General features: G+C 42.3%; 1 protein-coding gene across 1 annotated transcript in view; it reads right to left on the reverse strand.

The window, feature by feature from the left end:
- The window catches only part of LOC306855220 (interleukin-1 receptor accessory protein-like 1-B), a gene marked incomplete at both ends in the record, with an annotated part of 267,168 nt that overhangs the window by 167,784 nt on the left and 74,141 nt on the right, over positions 1 to 25,243 (reverse strand). Inside the window, one exon of the mRNA XM_079393738.1 lies at positions 5,871 to 6,150. Within this exon, the coding sequence (XP_079249864.1) occupies positions 5,871 to 6,150 (280 nt within the window). The remainder of the gene's footprint in view (positions 1 to 5,870; positions 6,151 to 25,243) is intronic.

Here is a 25,243-nt window from a genome sequence, read left to right on the forward strand (position 1 = left end):
CCTCCCTGAATCATGTATGTGTCTCCCTAGCAGAACGGTAAAAGGATTTTATATCAGTAAACAGATTATATTTTTACTAGGGGCGGCCCTGAATAGTCTTAGATTCAATGCTTCGATAGGAGGAGCCTGATTTGATACCAATCTCACAGTCGAATATTTGAAGGGTGTTATAATCATGCCATTTTGGCTATATGGGGGTGTATGTCTGATTTCACATAGAACTACCGGTTTTCTCCCAATAAGTTAATATACCGCCTATTACGATTATGCTGTAAATAAGAATCTGAACAGAAAGAAGCTTAAATAAATATTGTAAGGTATGTGAATAAATCCAACCACCCCTATAGATTTAAGTTTCACTTTCCATAATCTGTGACCGACAGAGGAGCATCTTGGTGGCAGGGATTTAAAACTTTATTGAGACTCAAATTAAAACCTGCAGAGTGAAAGATTGGATTTTTTCGATCAGGTTTTCGATCAGTGATTTCAAACGATTTCAGCTGGTTTATATGTATATTGTGAATATTAAATTTTTCTCGTATAAGATGCATTTGGTTGAGTTATGCTACAGTAAAGCGCTTCATTGTAGTACAATGGTGATTATCTCTTCAGCGCGAGCAGGACAAACAACAGTGCAGAATATTAATAACTGACTGGGACTGACATACTGTATACATAACATTATAATGAGAACACTATTATAATAAAACGCTGTGAATTTTTAGAGTTTAGTTGCCGTGTTTCTGCGCGTTGTTGTGTGAAGAACGCGTCCACAAAATTAGTTAACTCAGAGCCGAGCAGACGTGCAGCAGCATAAATGATGAAGCGTATTCTATATGAAATAAATGAGTTAAATCCCATTGATTATAAACCTATCAAAAGCTTCATTCTACTTCAGTGCTCGCAGCTCAAAACAGAAATGCAGAACATTAATAACTACTGTCGTATACATAACGTTATAATGAGAGCACTATTGTAAAACATGTAGTGAATTCTTAGAGTTTTGCTGATGTTTAATGTTAACTATATTTTAATCAAAACATTATTTTTGTATCTGCGAGGCATCCGTTACACATTTTCCCTGTGTGTTAACGTCAGTAATTATGACTGTCTAACGTCTGACTTGACTCTTGGTAATGTATTGTGCCCCCCCCCCCCCAAACATATGATTCAACTATCAGTCGACTATCGGCAAGATTCGAAAATTCTGACTCGTCTATGAAAATCCTTAGTTGGGGACACCCCTAATTTTTACCCACAGTTCCACACTCATTTGAGCATAAGGTAAGAATATCAGTGAATCCACTAAAAATAGGGTCAGCTTAGAATTAATGGCATCTTGACTAAACGTATGATCATGTTTGATTCATTGTTGGAAGCATTAAAGACCTTGGAGGATAATTTATTAGTGGATGAAGGCAGCCGTTATGTGGGAATAGGGAAGCTTGCATTGGTTAAATCATAAAAACACGGGCCGTAATTCCCTCTGAACGCCTGCAGATCACACAGAGATCCAGAGCATTTCACCAAACATGAAAATACAGTGAAACTCGATACAAGAAAAAGCCAATCAGAGTGTATGAGGAGCACGACTGCTGTCCAATGAGATTCACGGTACTTGTCAAAAGTCTCCAAATATTTTTAATGTGTTAGTTAAGTCTATTCTGCTCACCAAGGCTGCATTTATTTGATTAAAAATACAATACAGTGAAAAGTCTTCAGTGTCACATGATCTTCAGAAATCATTCTAATATACTGATTTGCTGCTCAAGAAAAGAATCCAAGAATCATGAAAAAAATGTCCACAAACTATTAAGCATAAAAACATGTTTTTAACATTGATAAAAATATGAAACATTAATAAATAAGCACCATTTATAATACCATTTAAGCACCATAATAATTGTTTTACTGTATTTTTGATCAAATAAATGAAGTCTTGGCAAACAGAAGAAACTTAATTGAAAGCATAAAAAAAAACATACTGTTTCCAAACTTTTGGCAGGTTCTGTACAGTTTGACGCTGCATGAGGACGCGTGTGAATCTCAGCGGTAAACGTTCACTCACTAGTACACTAGCACAGAAATGAGAGACACATTATGAACTAACAGACTAGAGAGGGTGGCAGTATCTCACAGAAAGCACAAACAGTGATTCTGCTGGATGTCAAAAAGCCAGATGCAGTTCAGTCACATTCACGTCTGTGATGCTGCACTCACTTCATTTCTCTGACTATAACAGATGGAACTGAGCATTCTGGGGGAAACGAATGAAAGACGCCTTCAGACGCAGCCTGAGAGTCAGAAACTCTGTCCCTCGAGTGACGTCTGTCTGAGGATGCGCTGCGGCCCGTCGTGGTTCACTACAGCGCTTCTTTAAATCAGTGTTTTATGAGCGCTGGATTATTTATGAGCCGGAGGAAGGTCAGGCTCTGCTGGGAGTGGAGGAGACACGATTCGGACAGACGCATAACTCATGTGTCGCAGCACCGAGGCCGGCTGATTAACTATATACTGCTGGAGCCCAACACACTGCCACTGTTTACCCATAATGCCTCTCAGGCCTCAATTCAGCCAGTCTCCCTCCGCTAACGTGAAGTTAGACCCTGTTCTATCTCTTCATCGCCACGCCTCTCAATCCCTTCAGTCACCAGAGCCTCTCGTCTCAGTTTCTAATGCTTGTTTCTGACTTTTCTACTCTATTAACAATTCCAATGTTCATTGACTATTTAAATTAATGTGATGTGTACGTTTGACTGCCATACCAATAATAAATCAATCTGATGGTGCAGATAAAGATGAGTGCGGCTCTACACTGTGTCTGAACACAACAACAATACTGTATAGTACTGATCAAACACATACAATCGAATTAGAAAGCAGTGACAGTACTGAAGTGACATACAGCCAAGTATGGTGACCCATACTTTCTATTATGCTCTACCATACTATTCATGCTCTGCATTTAACCCATCCAAAGTGTGTTTGTGTGTACACACACACACACACACACACACAAAGAGCAGTGGGCAGCATTTATGCTGTGGCGTCCGGGGAGCAGTTGGGGGTTCGGTGTCTTGCTCAAGGGCACCTCAGTCGTGGTATTGAGGGTGGAGAGAGCGCTGGACATTCCCTCCCCCCACCTACAATCCCTGCCGGACCGAGACTCGAACCCACAACCTTTGGATTACGAGTCCGACTCTCTAACCATTAGGCCGCGACTTACCCAACTACTGCAGTTTTGCACTAGACATTATTACATTTCCAAGCAGAGAAATTAAATAAACTTTATAAAAGCCTCTAAACTTCTGGTGCTTTCTCTTCTCATCTCTAATAGATATCAGATTCACACACACACAACTACATCATCACACTGTCAAATGCAGGTCATGAGATCAAAGGTGACTGCAGCACATATGACTGAAGTTAGATTTCAACTCAACTCCAAATTTAAATAACCAATCTGCTTTTTAACTCTCCTAATTAAATGAAGCCTACATTCTACAATCGACACTAACACTGAAAAATAATTCACAAAATCACATTTCATTCTTAATGTATCAAATTATTCCATGTTCAAAGACACATTGAAATTATTCACTTCATTTCCAGCGATATCATCGACCTGATTGCACAGACACTATTTAAACTGAACTGAGCTGGATGATGACATCACTGAATTCAATGAAAATCTGTTTTTTAATCTTTTCATTTTACATTATTGACACACTATTTTCCTTTTTTGATATTGTGCAGTTGCTTTGACACAATTTACATTGTTAAAAGCGCTATATAAATAAAGGTGACTTGACTTCAGAGATTCATTGATCGTTAGTGCAGATAAACTGAAATGCCCCTGCCTCTTTAGAAATTCAGTTTAAATGCAATTTAATAATTTGTAAGAACGGTTCAGACACAAGTTCAGTGTTTTAAGTAGTAAAAATTACTCATTCACCTGATGAAAATCATGAAAAACGATGCAGATAATGAGATGATTATCAAGTACTGAAAAAACAAAATCTGTTTACCTCATTACTGCAATTATATAAACTAACACCATGTTTAATATCTGATAGGAATGAAAGCGAGTCAGTGAAGAACAGAATTACAGGCTGTTCGATGGATTATACTGTTGATTAACAATATGACAACTGTTGAAATAACAACAGAAAACTTACAGGAGACAAGACCTTGAGAGTTTTGAGAATGACGTCATCTGTTCTAGACCCATTCTACAGTATGTGGCATTGTACGACTGTAAGTCTATCCCTCACAGCCTCGTGATCAATATTGCATTTGATCTATAGATTTCAGACTGTACTGTAAGTGTGCAGTAATGTCAGTGTGTCCAGTATGTGGCAGAAGCAACACCACAGAAAAGAAAAACATTATAAACAGACTAATAAATAACATAACAACAGCTAAAGCTTCCCTATATCTCTAATCTGGCGGAGAGAAAGATTCTCGTCAAATTAAGACTCAGCGGTCCGTTCCTGATGGTCATGTGACCTGATGGAGATTTTAGAAGGAGCGGGAGCGAGGGATAGTAATACGCTTGTGTTGTGAGGAACACACTCCTTAAACTCCACTGAAGTTCTCCTTCTTCATTTGTTACAGTGTTTCGCTTCAGATCAAAGCTGTCTCAGTTCAGAGAGAGGCTCAAACGTCGTCTTCTCCTAATGCGGGAACCTAATGAGCCATTGACAGGAAACGGCCTTTACCTGCGAGATTAACGACGTACTACATCATGCGAACGTATGCCACACTTCCCCCGTTTCCGGTGGACTGACCTCTGCAGCGGTACTGCTACTGTTCGCAAACATCATCACATCAGAAGAACCGGCGCTCAAATCTTTCATTAATTCAGAGACGTGACCTGAATTAAAAATGCATGAAACCTCATTATTGAACACAAACCATAAATGGTAAAAGTGTGGCATGAGAAAGAGTGGAATAAAAGCATCACGAGGTGGTATAATCTGATCTTATCACTCTTCATCGTGTGCTTCACTCACAGCTGTCATTTGTCTTGATGAGTCTCTATATTAATGCACCAGACACAAGTCCATTCTCCTCTGTCTCTGTCTGTCTAACAGGGCGGATGGATGAGGTCTTATTGATTGAGTTAGTGTTGCTCCTGATCACTGTAAATGGATGTGACCATCAGCCCAAATCAAATCCCCACAAACCTGCCCATTGCAAAACAACAGATTCACAATGAGAGAGACCACAATTCAGAAAGACTGTCAAAAGAACTCCTGGGGCCTCTGTGATTCCTGAGACGTGGAAAACATGGGATGGAACTGCAAAATCCAGTCATAAAAATGGAATGCACTGCATAACACAGACTGTCATGGAATTTGTCAGATTTTGGATGAATAACTCAAAAGTAGTCAATGGTGAGTACACTTAAATCATCAAACTGACTAATGTGTTTGAATATTGAACCAAGGAAAGACTGTTTAAATATAAATCTGCATGTTCTGCGGGTCTCTGTCTGTATGAGAGCCATAGTTTGGTCTTATACACAAACTCAAACATGCATGATGCTCACAGTGTTTTAATATATGAGCACATAACTTCATCTCCAGAGCTTCTCTTAGAATCACTTTTGCAGCTTTACAGTGTTTGCGTTGAGAAAAAATCACCATCAAACACACTGAGACTCACAGATCTTTACCACAAACCATCAACATAAAAGTCCAGTTTAACTTGAAGAAATTATGAGAGATCTTGGTTTTGGGAATCATGATTAACATTTAACATAGACAGTCATGATGCTGACGAATCGGTGTGAAGATACACACACAGATCAGCTTCAGGTAAATGTTCAATATGAGGACAACACAGAGGAAGAAAGCAGCTAGTACCTTAACACGCATGAGTAATGTCCGGCATCCTGTAACTCGGCCGGTCTGAACCAGATGGAGTCCTCCTCTTTACTCATCCGGCTCCCATCGAATGAAATGGGCTCCTCGAAGTCTCCATGTCCTGTGCTTTTATACCACATCAGACTGAGTCCGGCACTCTGAGCGTGTGTGTAGTTTGCACGGATGTATCCATAAAATAAAGCGCATTTAATCCTCACAGGCTCCCCGAGCAGAACTTTGTATTTTAGGTAGTCCACAGACCAATCTGTACAGCCGTCCACTGCGGAGACAGAGAACACTGTGTTAATACAACGGGACCGATGTACAGCATCTGACAGCACTACATGAGGCCTTCATACATGAAATAACACATTCAGACACTGATCAGGCCCAGTGTGCGTGTGTGTGCGAGTATCTGTGAGTGAGTGAGAGTGTGAGTGTGTAACTGAGTTAGTGTGTGTGTGTGAGTGTGTGCGAGAGTGTGTGAGTGAGTGAGTGTGTAACAGTGTGTGTGAGTGAGTGTGTGTGTGTGTGTGTGTGAGTGTGTGAGTGTGTGTGTGTGAGAGAGTGAGTGTGTGAGCGTGTAACAGTGTGTGTGTGTGTGTGAGTGTGTGTGAGTGAGTGTGTGAGTGTGTAACTGAGTGTGTGTGTGTGTGTGAGAGAGTGAGTGTGTGAGCGTGTAACAGTGTGTGTGTGTGTGTGTGTGTGAGTGAGTGAGAGTGTGAGTGTGTAACTGAGTTAGTGTGTGTGTGTGAGTGTGTGCGAGAGTGTGTGAGTGAGTGAGTGAGTGTGTAACAGTGTGTGTGAGTGAGTGTGTGTGTGTGTGTGTGTGTGTGTGAGTGTGTGAGTGTGTGTGTGTGTGTGTGTGAGAGAGACCATTCGATTTTCATCAGGCTTCTTACTGGGTCACAGGTGCTCAAATACTCCTGCATGATCACTCAACTGCTGTTCACACAGTTACACACCCACTCACTCACTCACTCACTCACTCACTCACTCACTCACTCACTCACTCACTCACTCACTCACTCACACACACACACACACACACACACAGAAAGATCAGCATCTCATCTCTTACTCACTAAAGCAAACAACGCTCACATCACAACACCCTACAGGTGAAAGCATGACAACAGATACCAGAATCATGTGATAGGTAGACGTGCAGTTACAGATATGGTTTGAAACAACTTTCACTCAGAAATTGCTATTAAATTTCACAAATAATTACAAAGAAACAGAAATCAACACATTGAGTGAAATGTGATTTTTTTTTTTTAAGTAGAAACACAAATAAATGTTATTTTATTGTTTTGCTGTTTTATTTACTTTGACATTTTCTTACAAAGTGTGTGATTTGAAATTAAAATCTACAGGAATGTTCATAGCAAACATAAAGATGAGAAACTGTTCATTTTAACCGCAGCACTTGTAGACGTTCAGCTCTGTCTACAGCCTTTGCGACATGATGATGATGACTGACAGTGAAAATCGTTCAGACTCGGTTTGTAAGAATCACATGTACAGTAATGGAGTCACTGCCGAACTCAAACACACCGTCTGTGTTCACATGAGACAAACTGCTGGGACATCATCAGGTTTGAGCTCGTGCTTTACGTCCACAGCAGGAGAAAACATGGATATAGCTGGAGAAACTCATCCACAGCACATGAGCAGACCGAGAAGAGTCCACATAACAATTCAGCCACAAACACAGCTCACATAATGAACGTTTCTACTGAAGAGCTCATGCAAGAGTGGTGAAACCCGCTGGAAGCCTTGCTCCATACGCTTACAATACATGCGCACTGCTGCAAATGCATTTACTGTGTGTTGAAAGAAACCAAGCTTCTGTGGTAACTGACACTGATGTCACATGCTGCTGCTGATGAATTATAGGGCGGATTCCAAATGGAAGTGAGCATCCCTATGCCCTACTCCCTTAGAGGAGTAGAGCCCTTGAAGTGTGTTCTTTAAGGGGAGTAGGGCATTACTGTCTCAAATAAGCGTTTGGAACTCCCTTGGCGAAGAGAATGACTGATCAAATGTTACCATGACAACGTTGGCACTCCATCAGTTTTTGCAAATAAATATTTCTTCTTATTACTATTTTATTCAAATATTATCTAATTGTGTCTTATTACCATTAAACCTTTTCATGCTAAACTTGCTTTCACCACTATCTTAAATCATATTTTTTATCACTGATGAAAAACATTTTGTATTACATTAAAATAAAGACAAATTTAATTAGCCTATTCAACTTACATTTGTATGTGAAGTCGAAATCAACCCCAACTTTGCTTTAAAATGCATCGCAAAATCTCCTAACCGAAGATCACATGATCACAAAGGGAACTTCTATGAAGTGATCATTGCATGTTCCCTTCGCTAACGGACTTCTGGAAGGGCCCATCATGAAGGGGTTCAGTTGTTCACTTTCATTTGGAACGTCCCTACAAATGGTGTCCCCTTCCCGAAGTGCCCTTTAAGGGGCGCAAAAAAACAGTTTGGAATTCGCCCATAAATTCTAGACTGTCCAAAACTCCACACATTTATAATTTGTCATTTAGAAACAGATTCTGCACCACTCCGAATGTTCTCCGATAGGTCTAGCGCTGCGTCCCAGCGACATTTCATCTGAGACAGCTGCTGCAGACAGATGCTGAGAGCTCGACAGGCTCTGCTAATTGTGTCTCCCTCAATGTTTTATTTACTAAAGAAACAACGCAGCTGCTAATTAACACCGAGAGAAGCGTGTCGCATTATTTGTCCCTGCATTCTCTCTCGCCGAGTGCCAAATCCCCGAAATAAAACACGACAACTCATTTAGCACGTTGAGAAAGTCAAAGCCTGCTGGACAGCGAGTCAAATCAAAATCCTATCAAATCTCAGCAGAGCTGCTCTGTGAAGGACACTCGTGTGGAGGGGGGATGGGTGAAGGAACGCAGGAAACCCTGATGGCTTTTGGCAGGATCTTTCGGAGACGCCAGCAGTGCGGCTGCTGTCAGGTGACATTTACAAACACTGACAGCAAAAAACCTACATATTAAAAGGTTACGGGTCTTTGTTGCTATGACGACAGGAGGGGGCTGGTTGCCGTGGCAGCCAGTATGGGGGGGAGGGCTAATTAAGGTTCATTGCAGCAGTATAACGAACTTTGTGATGTTTTTGCTGTGTGAAATGAAATATGGTTAAAATATGATTATTTCTGTTAATTATCCTACTGTACAGTGTGTGTGTTTGCGTGTGTGTGTGTGTGTGTGTGTGTGTGTGTGTGTGTGTGTGTGCTGGCTTACTTCTGCACGTATGTTTATTACACGTGAAATTAAATGTCTCAGAACGGGACAATCGTTTAGGGAAAGGCAGAGTCATTACAGAATCTTCAGCCATTATATTTCTCTTTTCTTGTGAAATGTGTGCGTATATTTCAGAGCTGATTTTCAGAAAGAAATGTGAGTCCCGTCAATGGCTGTTTCTCCTCTCAACATCATTCTGAATGATCTAATGAAGTATCAGCAGAGACTCTCAGGACCTGAGGCTGGATTCACAACAATCATCTTAAGAACTGATCTCAAATCTAAATTCTAAGAAGTTCACATGTGCAATTCTTCAAAATTTCTCAAAAGTTCTCAAATATTCTCTTTTCTTCAGAATAAACTGACAGTAGTGCAATATAACATATTAAATCCTGACAAATATTAATGATAAATCTATTTATTACATGGCTCTGTGGAATACTCAATTCTGATTGGTCAGTCAGCACATTCCGAGGTATGTTATTCCCCGATAACATCCAGTAAAAACTAATAACACAGGCTCATCTGGGTAACTGCAGTTGGCTCTAATCGCTTGCTGGGAACATTTTTTTGTTCGCAGAAGCTTTGCGTTTGGTTGTCTAACAAAATATTAAAACTCAAATATTCTCTGTACAAATATTTAATTCTGTCATCCTGGTATTGCTCATACATACGCAGCTGCTGCTATTTTGCGACAGGTTTGTACACTGTAATGGATTGTATGATAACTAACAAACTGGTAAGATTTTAAAACAGTTTCATCTTAAATCAATATCTTTTATCGCCATAATTATTTATGTGGTGAAATGCCATGTAATAAGCAGTATGACTGTACCATATCTCTAAATGTCCGTCTAGTTTGAAATTGCTGCTTGCTAGCAACTGCTTTCTTCATGTATGCTTTGCGTTCAAATATTACAACTCAAATCAATATTTTGTGTCTAATTATTTAGTTTTGTGGCAAGTAGCCATGTAATAAGCAGGATAACATACATCCAGCCAGTTGTTGTGACAAAATAAAGCCCTTCAGTCTTATACAACAGTCCTCCGCTTCGCGATGATAAACCTGTCAGGCTTCATTCTGCGATAACAACTGGCTGGATGTACATTATCCCTTACCTATTAAACACAGTAGGCACCTCACGATAATGTTGTTTTTCTAAAGCAGAGATCAGGACAACTAGATGAGCTCCAGAGACAGATCCCCAGTGAAGACTTTGTCTCCTAGACGGCCATCGGGACAAGACCATGAGCCAGATGAGTCCTCTGCACGATCTGACTTTGTTGCAGCCTAGAATTAAACTGTTGGTTTTGTCTGGCCAGAGGAGAACGGCACACTATTTCCCTGTTTAAAGGGGTCATATTATGCGATTTCAAGTTTTCCTTTCTCTTTGGTGTATTATAAACTGTTTGTGCATAGACAAGATCCCTGAAGTTGCAAAGACTCAAAGTCTGAAAACCAAAGAGATATTCTTTATAAAAGTTAAGACTCGTTCATGCTCCCCTAAAATGGCTCATTCAAACACGCCCCACATGTCTACATCACGGTGTGGGAAGATTTGCAAAACACCGCCCAAATGTATACGCAAAGAAAGAAGGCGGAACTATTATTCTCGCTGTAGTACTGTTGCTGCGACCAGCGCCATGTCCTGGAGACACTGTGTTTCATTGTGAAAGCAAAAGTACTTTGTTTGGGCTTCCAAAAGAGGACACAACTAGAAATCAGTGGTTAAGTTGTATTTACAACACTGTTCCACAACAGTTCAACCCAAATATTCGAGTATGTGCAGCGCATTTTACGGAGGACTATTTCCTGCTGGGAGTAGCCTGACGTTTCTACAAAGTGGGGCAATTCCAACTTTGCAAGGACAGTCTGCCGCCTCTGACTCACAGCCTGTAAGTACGTTTCTGCTACTGACGATTCACACGTGAGTTTTGAGCAGTGTAGAGTAGTGCTTGTTGTTTGTCATTTCTTCGATCACAAATGCAGACATGGTAATGTTTACACAGGGCGATGCAACATGATGCGTAAAAAGACAGTATAAGTCATTATAATCAGTAATTATGTCACCACTGGATGCAACAAATGCCTCGTTTATAATGGGTTTTGTTTTAGTCTCGTCGCGCCAGGACCCGGCATCACAATGCGGTAAGGGGTGTAACATTTCTGTCTCACGCTTGAGGTATTCGGCCAATCACAATGCACTGGATAGCTGACCAATCAGAGCCCGCCTCGCTTCTCAGAACGATGAGCTTTGTAAAATTGTTTCAGAAAGGCGGAGCATATTAGAGGAGCATCAATAATGTACATTATGTGGAAAATAATGTGTTTTTTTAACCTTAAACCACATAAACACATTGCATTACACCAAATGCACAAAATAATGTTCTGTTTAGCAACTTCATATGACCCCTTTAATACTATAAAGCTGCTTTGACACATATAGCACTTTTTACAGTGCATATTAAATAATGGTGACTTGACTTAAAGGGCATAAAAAAGTGTTTGTTTAATGAATTTTCTTGTTAAAAACTTTTTGACTAACCATCAGGAGCTGCAGGAAACGAGTGCAGATATCATCTGAAGCAAACCTAATTCATGAATTCATTCAACATCTTAAATTTGGAGATTTAAGACAGTGCGGAGTTTTTGCTAACTTTAAGAAATAATTTATACCAAAAGAAAATTTAATTCTTGTTACATTTTGTCTTAATAAAAAAAAGAAAAGAATATTTGGGAATACATTTTTTTTAATAAATGTTTATAAATTTATAAAAAGTTTTATAAATCCGGCCCCTGATGTGATCCCACAGACCAGGACTAAAGCAAGAACCAGCTCATGAGAGGCCAGACACTGCAGAAAGAAGGTTTCAATGCCAAGACGTCAAATAAAATGGTGAATGAGGGCATTTTTCGATTATTATACGTCTGCTTCTGAACGTAAAAACTGATGACGTGTGTCTGGCAGATCACAGTCACTTCATACACGGCATAAACGCTGTAAAAACATCCTGTGGGCAACCGAGAGCTTTTTAATTTAAGATCTGGGATGTTGAAAATGTCAGCAGTTTAATTGAGGAGAAAAAGCTGAGAGAGAGAGATTGAGAGAGAGAGAAAGAACAAGAGAGACAGAGAGAGAGAGAGAGAGAGAGAGAGGAATACAAACATCGTCTCTCGCAGGGAAACAGATTCAATTAAGGAGTTTCTGTGGGAATATTGTCAACATACTTACAGGAGACAGTTATTATTTTGTGCTCATCATTCTTCTCATTGCTCATTATGGGATGTTGGGCTGTTTTGGGCCGTTATCATTCATTTCACAAACGCGTTTTAGCAGCAGTGAGTTTCATCTCGCTGGCAGCACACGCACGCACAGCTAAGCTTGATTACACCCAATTAACTTCCTCCTGAAACGCCTGCTGCGCTCCAAATGCCCCGCTGATACATGGACGGACGGATGAATGGATGAATGAATGGATGGATGGACGAATGGACGGAAGGATGGATGGATGAATGGATGGACGGATGAACGGAAGGATGGATGGATGGATAGAAGGATGGATGGATGGATGGATGGACGAATGGACGGAAGGATGGATGGATGAATGGATGGATAGAAGGATGGATGGATGGATGGATGGATGGATGGATGGATGGACGAATGGACGGAAGCATGGATGGATGGATGGATGGATGGATGAGTGGATGGATGGATGGACAAATGGATGGATGGATGGATGGATGGATGGACGAATGGACGGAGGGATGGATGGATGGATGGATGGATGGATGGATGGATGGATGGATGGATGGATGGATGGATGGATGGATGGATGGATGGATGAATGGACAAATGGACGGACGGATGGACGGAAGGATGGATTGAAGGATGGATGGATGGACAAATGGATGGATGGATGGATGGATGGATGGATGGACAGAAGGATGGATGGATGGATGGATGGATGAATGAATGGATAGATGGATGGATGGATTGATGGACAAATGGACGGACGGATGGACGAATGGACGGAAGGATGGCTGGATGGATGCATGGATGAGCGGATGGATGGATAAATGAACAAACAGAAGGATGGATGGATGGAAGGATGGATGGATGGATGGATGGATGGATGGATATATATATGGATATATTACATATATTATATCTGTAAAGTATCAAAAAATAGTAAAGTTAATTTTGTTCGCAGATGATACAAACATTTTATGTTCTGGGGGGAATTTAAAATAATTATTAGAGACTATTACTTTACAAATTAGTAAATTAAAAATAAATAAATAATCATTAAATGTTAATAAAACTAAATGTATGTTATTTGGAAATAGTAAAAAATTCAGATACAGACAGATGGTGTGGATATAGAAAGGGTAAATTAAAATAAATTTCTTGGGGTGATAATAAATGATAAATTAAGTTGAAAATCTCACATAAACCATGTACATAATAAATAGTAGTATAATAAGTATCTCAGTATTGAATAAGGCAAAGAATATTCTGAACCACAAATAACTCTACATTCTTTATAGTGCATTAATATTACCATACTTAAATTATTGCTAAGAGGTTTGGGGTAATACATATAAATGCAGATTATTATCATTATCTATGTTGCAAAAAAGAGCAATACAAATATTGCTATAAATACAAATTTATTATTTTTTTAAATTCATAGATTTGGTTCATTTTCAAACAGCACAAATATTGTATGAAGCAAAAAAATATTTACTCCCTGGCAATATTCAAAAATTGTTTCTGAATGGAGAAGAGAGATATAATCTTAGGATAGAGTGTAATTTTAAGCATCTTTATGTTCGTATAACATTAAGAAGCTTTTGTATTTCTGTATGTTGAGTGAAATTGTGGAACAGACTAAGTCTAGTGCTCAAGCAATGCCCAAGTGTGACCCAGTTTAAGAAGCAGTATAAACGTATGGTTCTCAGAATATATCTGGAGGAACAACGGATCTGATTAGGTGTTCATACAGAGTATTTAGTCAGTTTAGGTTCTGTTTGTATGTATACTGTAAATATATGTAGGAAAGTGTATTAAGACAAGGATGAGATGACAGAGTTATGTAAAGTTAATTTGATGATTATTGTTATTGATTATTATTGTCAATGCGGAGCAGAGAAGGGGTAGGATTAAATAAGTTTATGCTTCATCCTACTCCTTTTTGGACATGTGTAAGTTACAATTATTTTGTATTGTGCTGTATTGTTTTTGTTTTGGTTTTACTATATTTATTTACATGTTTGAAATAAACATTTTAATCAATCAATCAATCAATCAATCAATCAATCAATGGATGAATAGACAGATGGATGGATGAATGGGTGAATGGATGAATGGATAAGCGGATGGATGAATGGATAGATGGACAAAGAGACGGACAAATGGATGGATGCATAATCGGATGAATGAACAGACAAGTAATGGACAGACAGGTGGATGGATGGATGAATAAACAGATGGATGGGTGGGTGGACGGACAGATAAGTGTGCGTTTTCAGAATAGAGGACTCACTCAAATGTTTGTGCAGCTTATTCAAACCAAATGTGAGATGATAATGTCAGACTAATTGCTTTTGAAAGGTGTGTTTACAACAGAAATATGATTTAACCCTGTACAGCAGGTGGCGCTGATGCACAGACACACCTGACAAGCAGGAAACACATGCTGGATGACTGCTTCTACTACTCAGAGTCAGTCAGTGTAGTATGCTAGAATGCTAGTATGCTGTTCTAAATTCAGTCTCAGCGACGGGACGCAGATCGAGCAGCTGTTACGATGCGCTGAGGAAGATATATTTTGAGTAAAGTATACTGTTGCATCTGACTGATGTCATTAAAGTCCAAATGAATGACTAAACCCAGCTGAACACACTACAATGAAGTAAATATATAAATTATATGAATTATTTCATTATATGAAATAATGTACATGAAAAAAAATGTGTGATGACATAATTTTCATTGCTTAAATGACACTCTAACTATATCCCAAGCTTTCCAACCCATAACACACACACACACACACATGGAGCAGACTGATCATGTGGTGTGCATATGTCCAGTAATCATCTGCCAGCAGCTGCCGTCACAGCACATCTCACTCATACACTCCTGTGAGCAGCACAACGAGAGCTGGCAGACACACGTGTGTGTGTGTGTGAGAGAGAGAGATATTCTTACAGGAACAAGCATCATGAAGACCAGCTGCCTTTATGGAAGAGACTCAGTATAAGAGTGTATATGACAGAATACACACAGAAGAGACGATTAAAACATCTGATCCAATAATAGCACAATGATCCATTAAAGCCACACAATTACACACAATACAAACACACACCCACACACACACACACACGTTTGACAGATGCTTTTTTCCAACTTTCTGTCATGGTTCATGAATTTACTGGTTTCTTCATGTCTCGTGTAATTGTTGTTCTCTGTGTGTGTGTATGTGTGAGTGGGCGTTACTGCTCAGCGCTCATCAGCGCGCCAGCTGATCTCACTCCCCGCACCAGCTGCTGCCAATCCACTCACCTATAAAGCCTCACCGCACTCTCCTCTCATTGTCAGATCGTTGGTTGATGTCCTCCGTGTCGTGCTTCGTGTGCCGTCTGCTTCAGTGTTCCTGGTCCTCGTCTGTCTGGGATCATCGTGGTTTTCGTCGTCTGGATGTTCACCGGCACTGGATTCACCATCACCACTCATCACCAGCACGCTGTCCATCTTGTCCCTGCGCCACCATCCCATCCGAGAGACTGTACTGTGTTTTGTATCGTCTGACCTTAATAAATGTATTTAACGTTTTCCACCTGCATCTTTGCTTCCGCCCCGTTATTGTGACAGAACGATCTGACCAAAGGAAATGGAAGCAGCAGGTGGAACTACTTCTTCGCGGGAGGACTTCCTAAGATCCAGCGTCTCTCGGATGGAGGCCCAGGAGAAGAGCATGAAGGAGTCGGGACAGGCGATTCGTGCTCTTGTGGCGCAGGTGTCTGAGCTCACCCAGCAAGTGCAACATCTGCAAGATCCCGCTGCACCACCCACACCGCCAGCTCCCTTCGTACCACCGGAGAGCGTCTCCCAGTCAGAGCCCCGCCTACCAACTCCGGAATGATACAGCGGTGAGCCGAACTTTTGCCGTGCCTTTCTGACTCGCTGTGCTATGCATTTCTCCCTGCAGCCCAAGACCTTTGCCAGCAAGCAGACCAAGGTGGCGTTCATGCTCACGCTGCTGACTGGGAGAGCAGCACTATGGGGAACAGTGGTGTGGGAGAACCAGGATCCATGCTGCGCCTCGTTTCAGACACTCTCCGCCGAGATGAAGAGAGTGTTTGACCGCGCGGTTGCTGGGAGAGAGGCCGCGCGGATTCTGGCGGATCTCAGACAGGGGGAGAGATCCGTCTCTGACTACTCCATCGAGTTCAGGACCTTGGCGGCAGAGTGTCAGTGGAACGAGGAGGCGCAGTGGGATATGTTCCTGCATGGGCTGGCTGATCGCGTCCAGAATGAGATCTATGCCCTGGACCTACCCCCCCACACTCAATGGGCTTGTCGATCTGGCGTTGCGTGTAGACTCCCGACTCTCTCGAGTCGAGCGGTGGAGGTTACCCGCTCGGCTTCCTGGGGAGAAGTCTACACCACGAGGCAGCGACAGGGACGCGGTCAGCCCCATCCACGATCACGAGCCCATGCAGGTCGGGCGAGCTCGGCTTTCCCGGAAGGAGAAGGAGAGGCGGAGATCCCAGGGCTTGTGCCTGTACTGTGGCACGGCAGGACATTTCGCCTACAACTGCCCAGTAAAAGGGGCAAGCCCGGCAGTAAGTCTGAGGCTACTGTCGGGTGGGATCTCCGCTGAGAAGACCTCATCGACATCTACACTCCTCCCGGTAAGACTACGATGGTCAGCCCACACTCACGACTGTCAAGCACTACTGGACTCTGGGGCTGAGGGTAACTTCATGGATTACACATTTGCACTAAAGGTTCAAGCTCCCCTTCTACCCCTCACTCGCACCATCGGCGTCCACGCTCTCAATGGCCAAGCACTTCCTACCATTTCGTTCACCTCTGGACCCATCACACTCATTGTATCTGGCAACCACACTGAAACCATATCCTTCTACATTCTGGACTCCCCCCTGGCACCCATTGTTTTAGGTCACCCTTGGCTCACGGAACACAATCCCAAGATCGACTGGCAGCAGAAATCTGTATCGGAGTGGAGCAGTAAATGTTATGAGTCCTGTCTTGTGTCTGCTTGTCCGTCTGTTTCTGTTTCTACGTTTCAGGAGGAGGCAGTGGATTTGTCTAACGTGCCCACGGAGTATCTAGACCTGAAGGAGGTGTTCAGTAAGTCTCGTGCTGCTTCTCTCCCTCCACATCGTCCCTATGACTGTGCTATAGAGTTACTGCCAGGTACGTCTCCGCCTAAGGGCAAGTTATATTCACTTTCTGTTCCAGAGAGAGAGGCTATGGAGAAATATATTTCTGATTCTCTAGCAGCGGGGTTCATCCGGCCCTCCTCTTCTCCAGCGGGGGCGGGGTTCTTTTTTGTGGGGAAGAAGGACGGATCCCTGCGACCTTGTATTGATTACCGGAGACTGAACAACATCACGGTAAAGAATACTTATCCTTTGCCGTTAATGTCTTCAGCCTTCGAGAGATTGCAGGGAGCGTCTATTTTCACAAAATTGGATTTACGTAATACTTATCATTTGGTCCGCATTAGGAAGGGGGATGAGTGGAAGACTGCTTTTAACACCCCTAGGGGGCACTTTGAATACTTGGTCATGCCCTTCGGGCTGTCCAACTCCCCAGCGGTCTTCCAGGCACTCGTCAATGACGTGCTGCGAGATATGGTAGATCAGTTCATATATGTTTACCTGGATGACATACTGATTTTTTCTTCATCTCTCCAGGAACATGTGCAGCACGTCCGGCGAGTGCTTCAGAGGTTGCTAGAGAATGGGCTTTTTGTCAAGGCGGAGAAATGCGCTTTTCATGCACAGTCTGTTCCTTTTCTAAGGTACATTGTGTCGTCCGAGGGAGTGCGCATGGATCCTGACAAGGTTAAGGCTGTGGTGGAGTGGCCAAGTCCAGATTCCCGTAAGGCCCTACAGAGATTTCTGGGCTTCGCCAACTTCTACCGGCGTTTTATTCGCAATTTCAGCCAACTAGCCGTGCCTCTGACCGCCTTGACCTCCCCCAGGACTACGTTCAAGTGGTCAGACGCAGCTGAGGCTGCGTTTGCCAAACTGAAGGGCCGCTTCATTTCAGCCCCCATCTTAGTCACCCCTGATCCATCACGTCAGTTCGTGGTGGAGGTCGATGCGTCAGAGGTGGGGGTAGGTGCAGTGCTATCCCAGCGCTCTCCGGCGGACGACAGAATGCATCCATGCGCGTTTTTGTCCCATCGTTTGTCCCCTGCCGAGAGTAATTATGACATTGGTAACCGAGAGTTGTTGGCAGTCAAGTTAGCATTGGAGGAATGGCGTCACTGGTTAGAAGGGTCGGGGGTAACTTTTATCGTATGGACCGATCATAAGAACTTGGAATACATTAGAACTGCCAAAAGATTGAACTCCAGGCAGGCTCGGTGGGCACTTTTTTTCGGACGTTTTGATTTTACTCTCTCGTACCGCCCGGGTTCCAAGAACATCAAACCCGATTCCTTATCACGTATTTTTGACCGTTCCGATCGCCCGCCTACTCCCGAGTGCATTTTTCCAGAGACACTAATTGTCTCCACACTCACATGGGAGGTCGAATCGAAGGTCAAAACAGCCTTACAAGGGGTAACGCCTCCGGTCGGCTGCTCACCGAACCGGTTATTTGTGCCGGAGGGATTACGGTCCGACGTTATTCAGTGGGGTCATTGTTCCAATGTGGCTTGTCATCCAGGAGTCAGTCGCACTACATCTTTAGTCAAGCAACGATTTTGGTGGCCACTTATGGCTCGTGATGTTCACAGTTTTGTTTTGGCTTGCTCAGTTTGTGCCACTGGTAAGACTTCCAATAGACCCCCAGATGGGCTCCTTCAACCGCTGCCGGTCCCTTCGAGACCCTGGTCCCATATCGCTCTAGATTTTGTCACCGCCCTCCCACCCTCTCAGGGTAACACGGTAGTTTTGACCGTGGTGGACCGATTCTCGAAGGCGGCCCACTTTATTCCCTTGCCCAAATTACCCTCAGCCAAGGAGACAGCGGTAACAGTCGTTGACCACGTCTTTCGGTTACATGGCCTCCTGACGGACGTGGTTTCCGACAGAGGACCCCAATTTGTGTCCAAATTTTGGCGAGAGTTTTGTAAATTGCTGGGTGCCACTGTTAGTCTGTCCTCAGGGTTTCATCCCCAGAGCAATGGTCAAACTGAGAGAGCCAACCAGGATTTGGAGAGAACGTTGCGATGTCTGGTTTCCAAGAATCCTTCCTCATGGAGCCAACAACTGTCAATGGTGGAGTACGCCCACAATTCGTTACCAGTGTCATCTACGGGCCTGTTTCCGTTTGCAGTATAGGTTACCAGCCACCAATTTTTCCTAGTCTGGAATCCGAAGTCGCGGTTCCCTCCGCCCACGCCTTTGTCCAGAGGTGTCATCGCACTTGGACTAGAGCCCGCGAGACTCTACTCCAGGTGGGAGCGCGCACCAAGGCCAAGGCCGATTGCCACCGGTCTAGACCTCCCGTATACGTCGTCGGTTCCAAAGTGTGGCTTTCTACTAAGAACATTCCTCTCCGCTCCGTGTCTAATAAACTTGCTCCTAAATTCATTGGCCCGTTCGCTGTCACCAAGATCATTAGTCCGGTGACAGTCCGCCTCAATCTCCCTCCAGTGTACAGGAGGATTCATCCCGTTTTCCATGTGTCCAAAATTAAACCCGTGTTTTATGCACGCATAAATCCGCCAGCCCCGGTTCCCCCACCGCCGCGACTCGTAGAAGGGGAACCCGCTTATTCGGTCAATCGTATTCTGGACTCTAGGCGGAGGGGACGCGGATTCCAGTACTTGGTGGACTGGGAAGGTTACGGTCCGGAGGAGAGAAGTTGGGTACCAGCGAGAGACATCCTGGATCACTCCCTTATTGATGATTACAATCGACAGGTAAGGGAGTCTGGGAACGCCAGGAGGCGTTCCTAGGAGGGAGGGTACTGTCACGGTTCATGAATTTACTGGTTTCTTCATGTCTTGTGTAATTGTTGTTCTCTGTGTGTGTTGATGTGTGAGTGGGCGTTACTGCTCAGCGCTCATCAGCGCGCCAGCTGATCTCACTCCCCGCACCAGCTGCTGCCAATCCACTCACCTATAAAGCCTCACCGCACTCTCCTCTCATTGTCAGATCGTTGGTTGATGTCCTCCGTGTCGTGCTTCGTGTGCCGTCTGCTTCAGTGTTCCTGGTCCTCGTCTGTCTGGAGTCATCGTGGTTTTCGTCGTCTGGATGTTCACCGGCACTGGATTCACTGTCACCACTCATCACCAGCACGCTGTCCATCTTGTCCCTGCGCCACCATCCCATCCGAGAGACTGTACTGTGTTTTGTATCATCTGACCTTAATAAATGTATTTAACGTTTTCCACCTGCATCTTTGCTTCCGCCCCGTTATTGTGACACTTTCATTGCATTCAAGGTGCACGTGTGATCCGAATCGAACCCATGACCTTGGCATTGCCAGTGCAGTGCTTTACTGTTTCAGCTACAGGAATATGTGTGTGTGTGTGTGTGCGTGCATGTTTATGAGGACACAAATGTGTATAATGACATGGGTATGACAGAGGTATTACAATATGAAGGTAGTTTATGAGGACACTGCCTATGTCCCCGTAATTCAAAAGGCTTAAACATACTAAATGGTGTTTTTTTTTGAAAATCTAAAAATGCACAAAGTCTCCTGTGAGGGCTAAGTTTAGGTGTAGTGTTGGTGTAGGGCAATAGCACACACAGTTTGTTCAGTATAAAATCCATTACGCCTATGGAGAGTCCCCATAAACCACAAAAACCAACGTGTGTGTGTTTGTCCCTGTAACGCACGCTCTCTCGCACACACACACACACAAACACACGTAAGTATGCACACATATGCACACGCACACACACACACACTCAGTTACACACTCACACACACACACACACAAATATCCAGCACTCCGTCAGCAAATTAAACCTTTAATGTAAATTGAGTTTACAATAAATCCACCAGTGGCAAAAAGGATGGATGAAAATGAAAATGGCTCTTTTGGCAATAGTTACTAACATTTGCATAAACATAATTTATTCTGCTGGAGAGAGAGAAAGAGAGAAGAAGTGAGAAAAGCGGAAGACTAAACAAGAGCAGCTGAGAGTTACATGACCGTTGTTACTGGAGGAAGAAAACCAAACACAAACACACGATTCAACATCCAGGACGCTACGCTCCATCTGACTAGTAAGCCAATTCTCAAATAACTGCTATGATGGCTTTTGTTCTACCCACTTAAATGATAGAAGTACTTGCATTGTCCAATCTATACAGACTGTGTCTGTTCCCCGAATAGCGAGGTCAAAATATAAATTTAATGCAGGATCTAGAAAAAATCTGATCGTGATTAAACCAGAAAAACACAAAATAAATGAACAAAAACTATTTTTAAAGCTTCGGCTCTTAAACATTAGATCGCTCGCACCCAAAGCAGTTATTGTAAATGAAATGATCACAGATAATAATTTTGATGTACTCTGCCTGACTGAAACCTGGCTTAAACCAAATTAATATTTAGGTCTAAATGAGTCTACTCCACCAAGCTAATGTTATAAACATGAGCCCCGTCAGACTGGTCGTGGCGGCGGTGTGGCAACAATATATAGTGATATTCTCAATGTTACTCAGAAAACAGGATACAGGAGGTTTAACTCATTCGAAATACTTCTGCTTAATGTTACACTGTTAGATATGCAAAAGAAATCTCTCCTATCTCTTGCTCTGGCTACTGTGTATAGACCGCCAGGGCCATATACAGATTTCCTAAAAGAATTTGCAGATTTCCTCTCAGATCTACTAGTTAAGGTTGATAAAGTGCTAATTGTCAGAGATTTTAACATTCACGTTGATAATACAAATGATGCGTTAGGACTTGCGTTTACTGACCTAATAAACTCTTGTGGAGTCAAGCAAAACGTCACCGGGCCCACTCATCGTTTTAATCATACGCTAGATTTAATTATATCGCATGGAATTGATCTTACGGATATAGATATCGTACCTCAAAGTGATGATGTTACTGATCATTTCCTTGTATCGTGCATGCTGCGTATTACTGATATTAATTATATGGCTCCGCGTTATCATCCGGGCAGAACTATTGTTCCAGCCACCAAAGACAGATTCACAAATAACCTGCCTGATTTATCTCAACTGCTCTGTGTACCCATAAATACACATGAACTAGACGAAATGACTAGCAACATGGGCACTATCTTCTCTAACACATTAGAAGCTGTTGCCCCCCTCAAATTGAAAAAGGTTAGAGAAAAACGTACTGCGCCATGGTACAACAGTTATACCCATTCTCTCAAGAAAGAAACTCGTAATCTTGAGCGCAAATGGAGAAAAACTAACTTGGAAGTTTTTAGAATTGCGTGGAAAAACAGTACGTCCAGCTATAGACAGGCTCTAAAAGCTGCCAGGGCAGAGCATATCTGCAAACTCATAGATAATAACCAAAACAATCCAAGGTTCTTATTTAGCACAGTTGCTAGATTAACAAATAAACAGACACCACCCGATCTAAATATTACCTCACAGTTTAATAGTAATGACTTGAGTTGAAAGTTGTGTCTGCTCAATTGTGCCCCTTCTTGCAAAGAAATGATCTCTATGAAGAATTTCAGTCAGGTTTCAGGCCTCACCATAGCACAGAAACTGCACTTGTTAAAATTACAAATAACTTGCTTCTTGCGTCAGACCAAGGCTGCATCTCATTGTTAGTTTTACTTGATCTTAGTGCTGTGTTCGACACTATAGACCATGACATACTCATAGATCGATTACAAAACTATACTGGTATTCAAGGGCATGCTTTAAGATGGTTTCGATCCTACCTGTCCGATCGCTACCACTTTGTTCATTTAAATGGGGAGTCATCTCAATTATCACCAGTAAAGTATGGAAAACCACAAGGATCTGTCCTAGGTCCTCTGCTATTTTCAATATACATGTTGCCCCTTGGTAATATTATTAGAAAATACGGGATTAGTTTTCATTGTTAAGCTGATGATACTCAACTATATATCTCAACAAGACCAGATGAAACGTCTAAAGTATCTAAGCTAATAGATTGTGTAAAAAATGTAAAAGATTGGATGACCAATAATTTCCTCCTATTAAACTCAGATAAGAAAGAGATATTATTTATTGGACAAAAAAACAGTACACAGAATCTCTTGGATTACAATTTGCAACTAGACAGATGTACTGTTATGTCCTCTAAAGTAAAAAACCTGGGTGTTATATTAGACACCAACTTGTCCTTTGAAAATCATATTTCCCATGTTACAACAACAGCATTCTTCGATCTTAGAAACATTGCCAAGCTACGAAACATGTTACCTGTTTCTGATGCAGAAAAGCTAGTTCATGCATTCATGACCTCTAGACTGGACTATTGTAATGCACTGCTTGGTGGTTGTCCTGAATCTTCAATAAACAAGCTACAGATAGTCCAAAATGCAGCGGCTAGAGTCCTTACCAGGTCAATAAAATATGATCATATTACCCCAATTTTACAGTCTCTGCACTGGCTACCTATTCAGTTCTGTATCATTTACAAAATATTATTACTTGCCTATAAGGCCCTAAATGGTTTAGCTCCTGCGTACCTAACTTGTCTTCTACAACGCTACAATCCAACCCACTCCCTAAGGTCGCAAAACTCTGGACTTTTGGTAGTACCTAGGATAGCAAAGTCCACTAAAGGAGGTAGAGCTTTTTCACATTTGGCTCCCAAACTCTGGAATAGCCTTCCTGATAACGTCCGGGGTTCAGAAACACTCTCTCTGTTTAAATCCAGATTAAAGATACATCTCTTTAGCCAAGCATTCACATAATGCATCTTATAATCTTGTACTGCAGTTATATCTGATCAAATGTACATTATTATTCTTTAGCTTGGGTTGAACAAATCATTTTTGCTTAGATGGAACAGCAGCTACGCTAATTATGTCTCTATTTGTTTCTCTGTTTAACATCCCGTGGTAACTAGGAATTACAGAAGCTTCAGTCTGGATCCAACCCTTAAATGATCCGAGATGACCAAACACCTGAGAAGAGATGATGCCGACCCCTCAGAGGACCTCAGAGGATGCCAACGCTCAGACAACATACAGAATTACCAAATTTTGCCATAAGAATCAGAATCAGAATGAGCTTTATTGGCCAAGTATGTTTACACATACAAGGAATTTGTTGTAGTGACAGAAGCTCCACGGTGCCACAGAAAGACAGTGACAGGACAGGACACAGATAATAAAATAATAATTTACAAATATCCAAATAGAATGTACAAAGCAGCAAAAACACAATATATAATATAGACAACTATGTATGTAAAGGTCAAGTATGTGCAAATTAGAAATGAGAAAATAAAAATAAAATAAGTGAGTGTGGTGAGTGGATAATGTGTTATAGTTGTGTGTTCCACGTTTATTGTTGAGTGTTCATGAGATGGATTGCCTGAAGGAAGAAACTTTCCCTGTGCCTGGCCGTTCTGGTGCTCAGAGCTCTGTAGCGTCGACCAGATGGTAACAGTTCAAAGAGGGAGTGTGCTGGATGTGAGGGGTCCAGATTGATTTTACCAGCCCTTTTGCTCACTCTGGATGAGTACAGTTCTTGGAGAGTGGGGAGGGTTGTACCAATGATTCGCTCAGCAGTACAGACTACCCTCCGTACTACTTCCCTTTGTGGGAAGTCGTGGCCTAATGGTTAGAGCGTCGGACTTGTAATCCAAAGGTTGCGGGTTCGAGTCTCCGGCCGGCAGGAATTGTAGGTGGGGGGAGTGAATGTC

Source organism: Barbus barbus (assembly GCF_936440315.1).
Source record: "Barbus barbus genome assembly, chromosome: 35".
Lineage (NCBI taxonomy): Eukaryota > Metazoa > Chordata > Actinopteri > Cypriniformes > Cyprinidae > Barbus > Barbus barbus.